Genomic DNA, 12,339 nt, shown 5'->3' with positions numbered 1-12,339 from the left:
CGTACGGCAAACCAGTCCCACCCACCCCTTCCCTCAACGACTATCTGTCCCACCTGTGACAGAGTCTGTGGCTCTCATATTGGACTGTTCAGTCACCAAAGAAGTCACTTCAGGAGTGGAAGTAAGTCTTCCTCGATTCCGAGGGACTGCCTGTGATGACGATGACATTCCACATTCTTACCACTCTTTGAGTAAAAACATTTCTCCTGAATTCCCGATTGGATTTATTAGTGTCTATCTTATATTTATGGCCTCTAGTTTTTGAATCCCCCCTACAAGTGGAAACATCGCAATAGCTACCCTATCTAACCCCTTCATCATTTTAAAGACCTCTATCAGGTCACCTTTCAGCCCTGTGTTTTCTAGAGAAAAGAGTCCCAGCCTGTTACATACAAACATAGAAAATAGGTGCAGGAGTCGGCCCTTCGAGCCTGCACCACCATTCAATAAGATCATGGCTGATCATCACCTCAGTACCCCTTTCCTGCTTTCTCTCCATACCCCTTGACCCCTTTAGCCGTAAGGGCCATATCTAACTCCCTCTTGAATATATCCAACGAACTGGCATCAACAACTCTCTGCGGTAGAGAATTCCACAGGTTAACAACTCTCCAAGTGAAGAAATTTCTACTCATCTCGGTCCAAAATGGCTTACCCCTTATCCTTGGACTGTGTCCCCTGGTTCTAGACTTCCCCAACATCGGGAACATTCTTCCTGCATCTAACCTGTCCAGCCCTATCAAATTTTATATGTTTCTATGAGACCCCCTCTCATCCTTCTAAACTCCAATGAATACAGGCCCAGTCGATCCAGTCTCTCCTCATATGTCAGTCCTGCCATCTCGGGAATCAGTCTGGTGAACCTTCGCTGCACTCCCTCAATAGCAAAAATGTCCTTCCTCAGATTAGGAGACCAAAACTGAACACAATATTCAAGGTGTGGCCTCACCAAGGCCCTGTACAACTGCAGTAAGACCTCCCTGCTCCTATACTCAAATCCCCTAGCTATGAAGGCCAACATGCCATTTGCCGCCTTCACCGCCTGCTGTATCTGGATGCCAACTTTCAATGACTGATGTACCGTGACACCCAGGTCTCCCCTTTTCCTAATCTGCCGCCATTCAGATAATATTCTGCCTTCGTGTTTTTGCCACCAAAGTGGATAACCTCACATTTATACTGCATCTGCCATGCATTTGCCCACTCACCTAACCTGTCCAAATCACCCTGCAGCCTCTTAACATCCTCCTCACAGCTCACACTGCTAGCCAGCTTAGTGTCATCTGCAAACTTGAAGATATTACACTCCATTCCTTCATCTAAATCATTGATGTATATTGTAAATAGCTGGGGTCCCAGCACTGAGCACTGCGGGGGCACCCCACTAGTCACTGCCTGCCATTCTCAAAAGGACCCGTTTATCCCGACTCTCTGCTTCCTGTCTGCCAACCAGTTCTCTATCCACGTCAGTACATTACCCCCAATACCATGTGCTTTAATTTTGCACACCAGTCTCTTGTGTGGGACCTTGTCAAAAGCCTTTTGAAAGTCCAAATACACCACATCCACTGGTTCTCCCCTGTCCACTCTACTGTTCAGTCTTTCCTGCTAATTATAAGCTCTCAGTTCTGGTATCATTCTCGTCAATCCATTTTGCACCTTCTCAAATGCTTCTACATCCTTTTTATAATATGGAGACCGGAACTGCGTGATCGGCAGAGAGTGGGTCGGAAAAACTAACTCCAGCGGTACCCTGCTCCTTGTCATCAGATCTGCTGCCATCCTTCATTCTTCTCTCCCCCAATCTCCCCTCCCCACTGTTTAAGCCCCCCTTGGCCCTAAATGTGTGCATTTCTTCCCCCCCCCCCCCCCCCCCCTTATCCCTTACCCCTAAACCCCATGCTGCAAGAGCAGCTACCTGGGCCCACTGCCGATCCCCCAACCATAACTGATCACCATCACTGAGCAACTTATCTTTCACCTGGACCCTCCTGCTGCCAATCCTTTCGCTCCCCACTGGACGTGGCCAACTCAGCTGCATAACCCGATCCCCGACAGCATCCGGTGAGTCTCTGACCAGCTCCGATAACAGGTTTGGGCCCTACCTTCTCTCTTTGCCCTCACCTCCGGGCCTTCCTCCCTCCGGCGACGTCCGGGCCTTCCTCCCCCCTCTGCCGACGTCCAGGCCCTCCACCAGCCACTGTACCCACTCAACCGCGGAGTCCCTGGCGAGCACGTGGTGTGCACAATGCCTGCTCTCAGTCAGGAGCTAATACTGGTAGAGGAGGAAGCCTTGCCTCAAATCTCTCACCCCCACTTTCCACGCCTTGGATCCCTTACCATCTCACCAAAGGACGCTGCTCTATGTCAAGCTTAAGGCGCACATCCCACCGTAGGCAACTAGGCCCATACAGTAGTGCTTGGTCTCTAGTCATCTTGGACCACCTTGCCACTGGACCAAGACCTTGCTCTGCTAAGCCCATGTGGTAGCCTGTGTGCAACGGCCACCCCACGTTAAAAGAACTCACGCACAAGCATCTTCCACCCTTCAAAATGAAGTTCAGGACCGAGAATGTCAGGACCCTCATGGACAACCCCAACAGCGACAGACCAGAACGCCACACCGCCATCGTTGTGCGGGAACCCAGACGCTTCGACGTCGACATCGCCACCCTAAGTGAGACCTGGCGGGCAGGGAAAGGCCAGATCAAAGGTGATGGTTACACCTTCTTCTGGAAAGGCAAACCAGAAGAAGAACGGCGCCTCCATGGAATTGGCTTCGCCAGCAAGAACGAGCTGATCAGCCGCCTCAGAGACTTCCCCTGAAGGATAAGCGAACGTCTCATGACTCTACGGTTCATCCTATCCCGGAACCAGTGCACCAGTTATCAGCGTGTACGCCCCAATACTCAACGCAACAGATGAGGCCAAAGAGGAATTCTACTCCAACCTCGACCTATCCCTGTCCTGAGTCCCTCCGGCTGACAAGCTGATCCTCCTCGGCGACTTCAACGGTAAGGACACAGACCTCTGGGGAGGCGTGATCAGCAGAGAGGGTGTAGGGAAAACCAACTCCAGTGGTACCCTGCTCCTGACAAAATACCGAGAACATGACCTTGTCATCACCAACACCTTGTTCCGCCAGAGGGACAAGTACAAGGCATCGTGGCAACAACCTCGCTCCAAGCACTGGCACCTGCTCGACTGTCATTGTCCGAGTGAGGGAGCGCAAGGACGTGTGCGTCACCCGCGCCATGACAGGAGCCGACAACTGCTGGACGGACCACCGCCTACTCCGTTCCGTCATCAACATTAATATAGCCCAAAGCGGCGACGGTAACAGAAGCAATGCCACAGAAAAATCAATGTCGGGGCACTCAGTTAAGAGAGCCCTATACAGCCAGTGCCTCACTGCCAACCTGGCAATCCTTGATGACCCCGAGACGCAGAGTGCCCACAGCGCCTGGTCCACCCTCAAGGCTACCATAACCAGCGTCTGCGAAGAGATGCTCAGTCACTCAATCAGGAAACACCAAGTCTGGTTTGACAAGAATGACCAGGAAATCCAGGGGCTAATAAACCGCAAGCGCAGTGCATTTCTGAACTTAAAACAGCAACCCAATTTGGGAGCAGCAAAGCAGCTCTGCAGATGGCTGAAGGCCAAGGTCCAACCAAAAACCCGCGACCTAAAGAATAGATGGTGGGTGGAGAAAGCACAGGAGATCCAGCAGCTGGCCGACAGCCATGACTTGCGAGGATTCTTCACCGCAGTTAAGTCCACCTACAGTCCAAGCACCCAAGGCCCCACCCCACTGCTGGCTAAGAAGGGGGAGACACTCATCGAAGACACTGAGGCAGTCAGGGCCCGCTGGTAGGAGCATTTTGAAGATCTCCTTAAGTGAGACTCTGCCTTTGACACGAGTGTCCTCGACTCCATCCCGCAGCATGCTACCCGCCTCCATCTCGGCAAAATCCCAGCCCTGCACGAGGTAGAAAAGGCCATCCATCAGCTCAAGAACAACAAGGCATCAGGAGCAGATGGAATCCCCGCTGAGCACTAAAGTATGGTGGAGAAGCACTTATTGGCTCGAATGCATGACCTCATCTCTCTTATCTGGAAGGAGGAGAGCATGCCAGCAGGTCTCAGAGATGCAGCAATCGTGACCATCTTTTTAAAAAAAAAAGGAGACAAGTCCGACTGCAGCAACTACAGAGGAATCTCCCTGCTGTCGGCCACTGGGAAAGTCATCACTAGAATCCTCCTCAGCCGTCTTCTCCCAGTGGCTGAAGAACTCCTCCCAGAGTCACAATGCGGATTCCGTCCATTAAGGGGTACAACGGGCATGATCTTCACTGCGTGACAACTACAAGAGAAATACAGGGAACAGTACCAACCCTTGTACATGGCCACCTTTCACCTCACAAAGACCTTTGACACTGTCAACCGTGAGGGACTATGGAGCGTCCTCCTCCGTTTCGGCTGCCCCCAAAAGTTTGTCACCATCCTCCGCCTGCTCCACGATGGCATGCAAGCCATGATCCTGACCAACGGATCCACCACAGACCCAATCCGCATCCGGCTTGGGTCAAGCAGGGCAGCGTCATCACGCCAACGCTTTTCTCGATCTTCCTTGCTGCAATGCTCCATCTCACTCTCAACAAGCTCCCCACTGGAGTGGAATTTAAGAGTTCCTCCCAGAGTCACAATGGGAACCTGTTCAACCTCCTTCACCTCCAGGCTAGATCCAAGGTCGTCCCATCCTCTGTCATCGAACTACAGTATGCGGACGACGCTTGTCGCTGCGCACATTCAGAGGACAAACTCGAAGCCATTGTCGACATCTTAACCGAGGCGTACGAAAGCATGGGCCTTACACTAAACATCCATAAGACAAAGGTCCTCCACCAACCTTACCCGCCTCACAGCACTGTCCCCCGGTCATCAAAATCCACGGCATGGCCATGAACAATGTGGACCATTTTCAATACCTCAGGAGCCTACCGTCAGCAAAGGCAGACATTGACGATGAGGTCCAACACTGCCTCCAGTGTGCCAGCACAGCCTTCGGTCGCCTAAGAGAGTGTTTGAAGACCAGGACCTCAAGTCTGGCACCAAGCTTATGGTCTACAGGGCAGTAGTGATACCCGCCCTCCTATATGGTTCAGAGACATGGACCATATACAGTAGACAGCTCAAAGCGCTGGAGAAGTACCACCTGCAAATCCACTGGGAGGATAGACGCACCAATGTCTGTTCTCAATCAGGCCAACATCTCCAGCATTGAAGCACTGGCCACACTCGACCAACTCCATTGGGTGGGCCACATCGTCCGCATGCCCAACACGAGACTCCCGAAGCAAGCGCTCTACTAGGAACTCCTACACAGCAAACGAGCCCCAGGTGGGCAGAGGACCCCTCAAAGCTTCCTTGATAAAGTGCAACATCCCCCCGGCACCTGGGAATCCCTGGCCCAGGACCACTCTGTGAATGAAGAGCATCCAGGAGGGCGCTGAGCACCTCGAGCCTCGTCGCCGAGAGCATGCAGAAACCAAACGCAGACAGCGGAAGGAGCGTGCGGAAAACTAGACTGCCCGCCCATCCTTTCTATCAACTAATGTCTGTCCCACCTGTGACCAAGACTGTAATTCCCGTATTGGACTGTACAGTCACCTGAGAACTCACTTTTAGGCCCCAAATTTCCCCAGCCGTCTAGAGTGCTGCGCCGACTTCGTGAGGAAAAAAACGCACTGAAAACTTACTGGAATAATTTGCCCGTTCCTGGATCCCTGTGGTTCTGTGGCGTGGCGCTGAGAAACTTGCGGTGGGGGGGGGTGGGGGGTGGGGGGGGCGGAGCTTGGACCGCACTTGTTCAGCGCAGCCGACGGGGGCGGGGCTTGGCCCGGCGTGTCCTCGAGTGCCGGCAGGGGGCCGCATGACCGTTTGTGCGCGCGCGCATGCGCAATGCATGTTAAAGCATACGCACGTGCGCAATGGGGCACGAACCTTGGCAATCGGCCATTTAAAGGGAGAGTGTCCTCAGTGCCTCAGCAGCATTGGCAGTGGGTCATATTAGAAGGTAAGGTGTGAATTGTGATTTTGGGTGGCTGAGGGAGTGGAAAGGAGTGCTGCATAGATGCATGAAAGGTGAGAGCTGTGTTTTCTCAAGATCACCTGAGTGTAAATCCAATGCGCCAATGACGCAAGAGCGTGCAACAAGGACGAAGAACTTCTTGTATGAGGAGGTGGAGAAACTAGTCACTGTCATTGAGGACAGATAGCAGGAGCTAGATATCAGTAAGAGTGGTCCCACAAAAGTTCCACCCAAAGAAATGAGGAGCCGCTGGAGCCTAGTTGCAGAAGAATTCTCCGCAGGGGTGAAGACCGCAAGAAGTGGAAGCCAGTGTAAAAATAAAATGGCAGGACGTTGGTCAAGTAGTGCGTGTAAGTATTATCTTGAGTTTTAAATGGAATTGCAATTGTTACTGTGATCATCTGTATATGTCCCATCCATCAGAAGCTCACTTTGTGACAAAAATTATATTTTCATCTTTGCAGAATAAATTGGCCCACAACAAAAGGGAGAGAACTAGAGCAGGAGGAGAGCTGCCAAATCTGCACCAACTATCTCCACTGGAACAGAGGGTCGCTGCCTGGCTGAGTCGCACCTGCATAAAAAGAATCAGCTCTGCCCACACGCAAGGGTGAGGGTCAATCATGAAAATGCATTGTCGCCCTTCAAATCAACCTGCTGACTGGCCTGCTATGTGTGAGACTACTCATTCTACCCATCCTGCCCCCTCCTTCCTTGCAAACCATTTGACTGATCTGTTGTATTTTGCAGAACAAGAAGATAATCCTGAACATCCTGAAGATCAACAAGAAGATCCAGATGCATCTGCTCCAGACCAAGGCGGGTGGGGGGAGGAGGGGTCCATGGATCTGTGTTCACGGGAGAATGCTGATCGTGATATGGATCAGTCCATAGTACAGGGCATCACTTTACCAGACCCCTCCATGAGCTCTGCCACGACATTCCTTGGTTTCACACCTTCCGAGGTTGTGGGTCCCAGTGGTGGTGGTGGAATGCAGGTTGGCACACCCAGGGCCCCCCGTTCCAGTCTGCGCCTCGCACTAGAGGGGTGCTGCTAGGCAGACCCATGGTGAGGGGAAGGAGAAGCCGACCGGTCTCTCCTGAGATGCAGCCTCCATCAGATGTTAATCAGATTATATCATTGGGTGAGGAGACCAATGCCCTTACCCGATCACTCGTGGCCGCCATCAGTGGGGTGCGTGATGAAGTTGCCACACTGTCAGGAGAAATATCAGCACTGAGACAGAAACTGAGGATGGGTATGTCAGAGGGAGTGCAAATGATGTCAGAGGCCATGAGGGAGCTAACTGCTGCAATAAGGGCACATAGGCCTGACAATCAAGTACCACTCCCACTGCAATCCCCACACCAACCTCTGTTGGGGCACAAGCCGGGCCTCCAGCCCCCCGCCTCCCCCCACCACCATCACCACCCCTATGAGGAAGTGCACATTCCCAGATATATGGGTGAGAGATGGGTGCAGCCTTTCTTTGCTGTTGTTGTTGTTGAAGTGCATTGTAAACTTTCCAATAAAAGGTTTTTTGCATTAAAACTGAATCATGTTCCATTATCACCACACATTTAGGAACAACTGTTTTAAAAAAAAATGTTTTAAATCCCTCACCCCTACAGTCATGCGAGCCTGCCACCCCTAGCCCTGGCCGAAGGGCTAGCCGGTGCGTTCTGCAGTTGGCAAGGCAGGACTGCTCTATTTTCAGTAGCTGATTTATATTTCATTTATTTTTGAAGATGTTGTGCTGAAGATGTTGTAATGACGTGCTGATCCTGTATGCTGTGAAGGTGTTTAGTGCTTTAGAATCCTCTAACTCAACCCCCCCCCCCCTTATCTATGGCTACCTACGCTGATTTCTTAAATGTAAATAAGATTTTTCTGTGTTTAAAAAAGTGGCCACATACACTGGCCTAAGTTAGTTTGGAGTAACTTTTAGCTGGCCAAATTTGCTTCTATGGCCAAAACAAGTGTAAGTGGCTGGTCACGCCTCCTTTTGGAGAGAACAAACTAAACTTAAAAAAAAAAACCTAATTAACTGACTTACACTGGAGCAAGTTAAATGGGAAAATTTGTGATTTTTAAGTTACTCCAAAAAAAACTACTTGCTCCAAAAAAAGCGGGGCAACTCCTGGGGAAATTTGAGCCCTTAGAGTGGAAGCAAGTCTTCCTCGATTTCGAGGGACTGCCTATGATGATGATGATGTAATCTAACTGTGTACTCCAAGTGTAGTCTAACCAAGGATCTATACAAGTTTTACATGATTTCCCTGCTTTTCAATTCTATCCCTCTTAAAATAAATCCCAGTGCTTGATTTGCTTTTTTATGGCCTTATTTACCTGTGTCACTACTTTTAGTGATTGTCTATCTGTACCCCTAGATCCCTTTGCTCCTTTACCCCGTTTAGACTCTCATTATCCAAACAGTACATGGCCTCCTTATTCTTCCTATCAAAATGCGGCACCTCACACTTATCTATATTGAAATTCGTTTGCCGATTAAACGACTATTCTGCAAGTTTATTAATGTATTTTATTTTGTCACAATTAACCAAAGTTACCTGTAATTGTTTTGGGGGCCGCGCGGCCCCTTTAAGGGCTATGCTGCCCATTCAAAATACAGTGCATGCACAGCTTTTCCATTTAAAAGCCAGCAAGATAGCTGCGCGGGATCTTCAGAGTGCTGTGCTGCCAAGGTGCTCAGAAGGAACATTGGCATTAACTACAACCCGCAATTTGGTGTTGTCTGCAAATTTAGAAATCGTCTTCCCAATTCCCGAGTCCAAATCGTTAATGTAAAATGTGAACAACAGTGGTCCCAGAACCAATCCCTGTGGATAACTACTTCCCACCCTTTGCCAATATGAGTAATTTCCCTTAACCCCTACTGTGTTTTCTGATTTGTAGTCCGTTTGCTATCCATTCTGCTCCTTGGGAGCCTCACATTTAACCTTTCTTACAGATTTAACCCTGGCTGGCTTCAAGGGAGATAAGGATAGCTTCAGGGAAAAGTTAAATGGCTTTGCAGCACTGTTTGTGGCCAGACCTTACAGCACTGTTTGTGGCCAGGAGGAGCAGGAGCGCTTCTCCTTGGCCCAACAAGCTACCTTCTTCCGGGCCATCGAAACAACCCCTCCCATCCAATATTTTGTAAAGGTAACAGGCATTAGGCTTCTCATTATCACATGCAGGGGCCTAACACCTGTTTTAGACTGCCTAGAACACCTGAAAAATACTAAATTAATTTTAGATCAGACTCTTTTCAAGTGTCCTTGGATCACAGGCCATTGTACCCAAAACTCAGGCTTTTAGACATAGACATTTTACATTGTTAGGTTTATTTATTTAAGCTTTAAAGTAACTTGATATGAAGAAACTTTTGCAGTCGTATTTATACTTCTTGAAAATTAATATTGTAGAATCATATACTGGCATATGGAAATGGATCAGTTTGTTTTAAATCTCCGTAGGGACTTCTAGATATTAACCAATACTATTTAGTCTCCATGTAAAGATGGTCGCTGATACAAGCAGCTCCAACTGGTCATAGAATCATAGAAATTTACAGCACAGAAGGAAGCCATTCAGCCCATCGTGTCGGCGCCATTCGAAAAAGAGCTATCCAACCTAATCCCACTTTCCAGCTCTTGGTCCGTAGCATTGCAGTTTACAGCACCTTAAGTGCATATCCAAGTACTTTTTAATGTGATGAGGGTTTCTGCCTCTACCACCCTTTCAAGCAGTGAGTTCCAGACACCCACTGCCTTCTGGGTGAAAAAGGTTCTCCTCAACTCCCCTCTAATCCTTCTATCAATTACTTTAAATCTATGCCTCTGGCTATTGACCTCTCTACTAAGGGAAATAGGTGCTTCCTTTCCACTCTATCTAGGCTTTTCATAATTTTAAACACCTCAGTTAATTCTCCCCTCCGCCTCCACTGTTCCAAAGAAAACAACCCCAGCCTATCCAATCTTTCCACATAGCTAAAATTCTCCAGTCCTGACAATATCCTCGTAAATCTCCTCTCTACCCTCTCGAATGCAATCACATCTTTCCTGTAATGTGGTGACCAGAACTGTACACAATACTCTAGCTGTGGCCTAACTAGTGTTTTATACCGTTCTAGCATAATCTCTCTGCTCTTGTATTTTATGCCTTGGCTAATAAAGGAAAGGATCCTGTATGCCTTCGTAACCACCTTATCTACCTGTCCTGCTACCTTCAGGATGTGGACATGCACTCCAAGATCCCTTTGTTCCTCTACATTTCTTAGTATCCTACCATTTATTGTGTATTCCCTTATTGGTTAAGAAACTATCTATCTCTGTCTTAAACCTCCCCAAATGCATTACCTCACACTTCTCGATTGAATTCCATTTGCCACTTTTCTGCCCACCTGACCAGTCCTTTGATATCTTCCTGCAGCTTACAGCTATCTTCCTCACTATCAATCACACGGCCAATTTTTGTATCATCTGCAAACTTCTTAATCATGCCCCCTACATTGAAGTCTAAATCATATATATAAACCACAAAAAGCAAGGAACCTTGTACTGAATCCTTTTGAACCCTACTGGAAACAGAAACAAAAACATCGGTGAGCATTACCATTTGTATCCTGCCACTGAGCCAATTTTGGATCCAACATGCCACTTTCCCATTAGCTGGTACTTTTTTGACCAACCTGCCATGTGGGACCTTAGCAGGTTCTTGCTAAAATCCATATAGACTACATCAAATGCACTGCCCTCATCAACCATTCTTGTTACCTCCTCAAAAAATTGAATCAAGTTCGTCAGACATGACCTTCCCTGAAAGGCATTCAATAAGGTGCCACACAAGAGGTTATTAAACAAACAAAATTACAGCTCATGGGATTGGGGGTACTTTACTAGCATGGATTGAGGATTGATTTACGGACAGAAAACAGAGAGTAGGGATAAACAGGTCATTTTTGGGTTGGTAGGCTGTAACTTGTGGGATGCCGCAAGGATCGACGCTTGGACCTCAGCTGTTCACAATCTATATCAATAATTTGGATGAGGGGACCAAATATAATTAATATATCTAAGTTTGCTGATACAAAGCTAGGTGGGAAAGTAAGTTGTGAGGAGGATGCAAAGAGGCTTCAGGTGGCTATAAGAACATAAGAAATAGGAGCAGGAGTAGGCCATCCGGCCCCTCAAGCCTGCTCCGCCATTTAATACGATCATGGCTGATCCGATCATGGACTCGGGTCCACTTCCCTGCCCGCTCCCCATAATCCCTTATTCCCTTATTGGTTAAGAAAGTGTCCGTTTCTCATAAATGTATTCAATGACCCAACTTCCACAGCTCTCTGAGGCAGCGAATTCCACGATTTAAGACCGAAATAGACAGTTTCTTAAACGGTAAGGGGATATGGGGTTATAGGGAGCGGGCGGGAAAATGGAGCTGAGTCCATGATCAGATCAGCCATGATCTTATTGAATGGTGGAGCAGGCTCAAGGGGCCGTATGGCCTACTCATGTTCCTATTTCTTATGTTCTTATGTGCCAGTTTACTTTCATAGTCAATCTTCCCTTTCTTAATCATTTTTTTAGTCAGTCTTTGCTGGCTTTTAAAAGCTTCCCAATCTTCTGTCCTCCCACCAGTTTGGCCACTTTGTATGCCCTTGTTTTTAATTGAATACCGTCCTTTATTTCTTTAGTTAGCCATGGATGGCTATCTTTTCTTTTGCACGCTTTCCTCCTCACTGGAATATATTTTTCTTGAGAGTTGTGAAATATCTCCTTAAATGGATGCCACTGTTCATCAACCGGCCTACACTTTAATCTATTTTCCCAGGCCACTTTAGCCAACTCTGCCCTCATACCTTTGTAGCCTCCTTTATTTAAGCTTCGTACGCTGATTTGAGATCCAACTTTCTCACCCTCCATCTGAATTTGAAATTCAACCATGCTATGATCACTCAGTCAAAGGGGATCCTTTACTAGGAGATTGTTTATTAATCCTATCTCATTAAACAGGACCAGATCTAAGGTAGCCTGCCCCCTGGTTGGTTCCATTATATACTGCTCAAGGAACCCGTTCCTAATACACGCTAGGAACTCTTCCTCAAGGCTACCCTGACCAATTTGGTTTGTCCAATCAATATGGAGGTTAAAATCGCCCATGATTATTGCTGTTCCCTTTTTACAAGCCCCCAATATTTCCTGGTTTATACTCTGACCAACAGAGTTGCTACTGTTAGGGGGC

At 48.2% G+C, this 12,339-nt stretch overlaps 1 protein-coding gene across 5 annotated transcripts in view; it reads left to right on the top strand.

The window, feature by feature from the left end:
- The window catches only part of usp45 (ubiquitin specific peptidase 45), a 106,987-nt gene that overhangs the window by 83,278 nt on the left and 11,370 nt on the right, over positions 1-12,339 (top strand). Inside the window, exons 12-13 of one of the 5 annotated variants that reach the window (XM_070885415.1) lie at positions 6,557-6,702; positions 6,843-7,560. The exons of the other annotated variants lie outside the window; for them this stretch is intronic. Of the exons in view, the coding sequence (XP_070741516.1) occupies positions 6,557-6,702; positions 6,843-6,855 (159 nt within the window). The 3' untranslated portion in view covers positions 6,856-7,560. Of the gene's footprint in view, positions 1-6,556; positions 6,703-6,842; positions 7,561-12,339 lie in introns of those variants that run through there. 5 annotated transcript variants of the gene reach the window in all.

The sequence above is a fragment of the Pristiophorus japonicus genome, chromosome 7 (assembly GCF_044704955.1).
Source record: "Pristiophorus japonicus isolate sPriJap1 chromosome 7, sPriJap1.hap1, whole genome shotgun sequence".
Taxonomy (NCBI): domain Eukaryota; kingdom Metazoa; phylum Chordata; class Chondrichthyes; family Pristiophoridae; genus Pristiophorus; species Pristiophorus japonicus.
The sequence above is the reverse complement of the archived record's forward strand: the minus strand, read 5'-3'. Positions and strand labels throughout refer to the sequence as shown.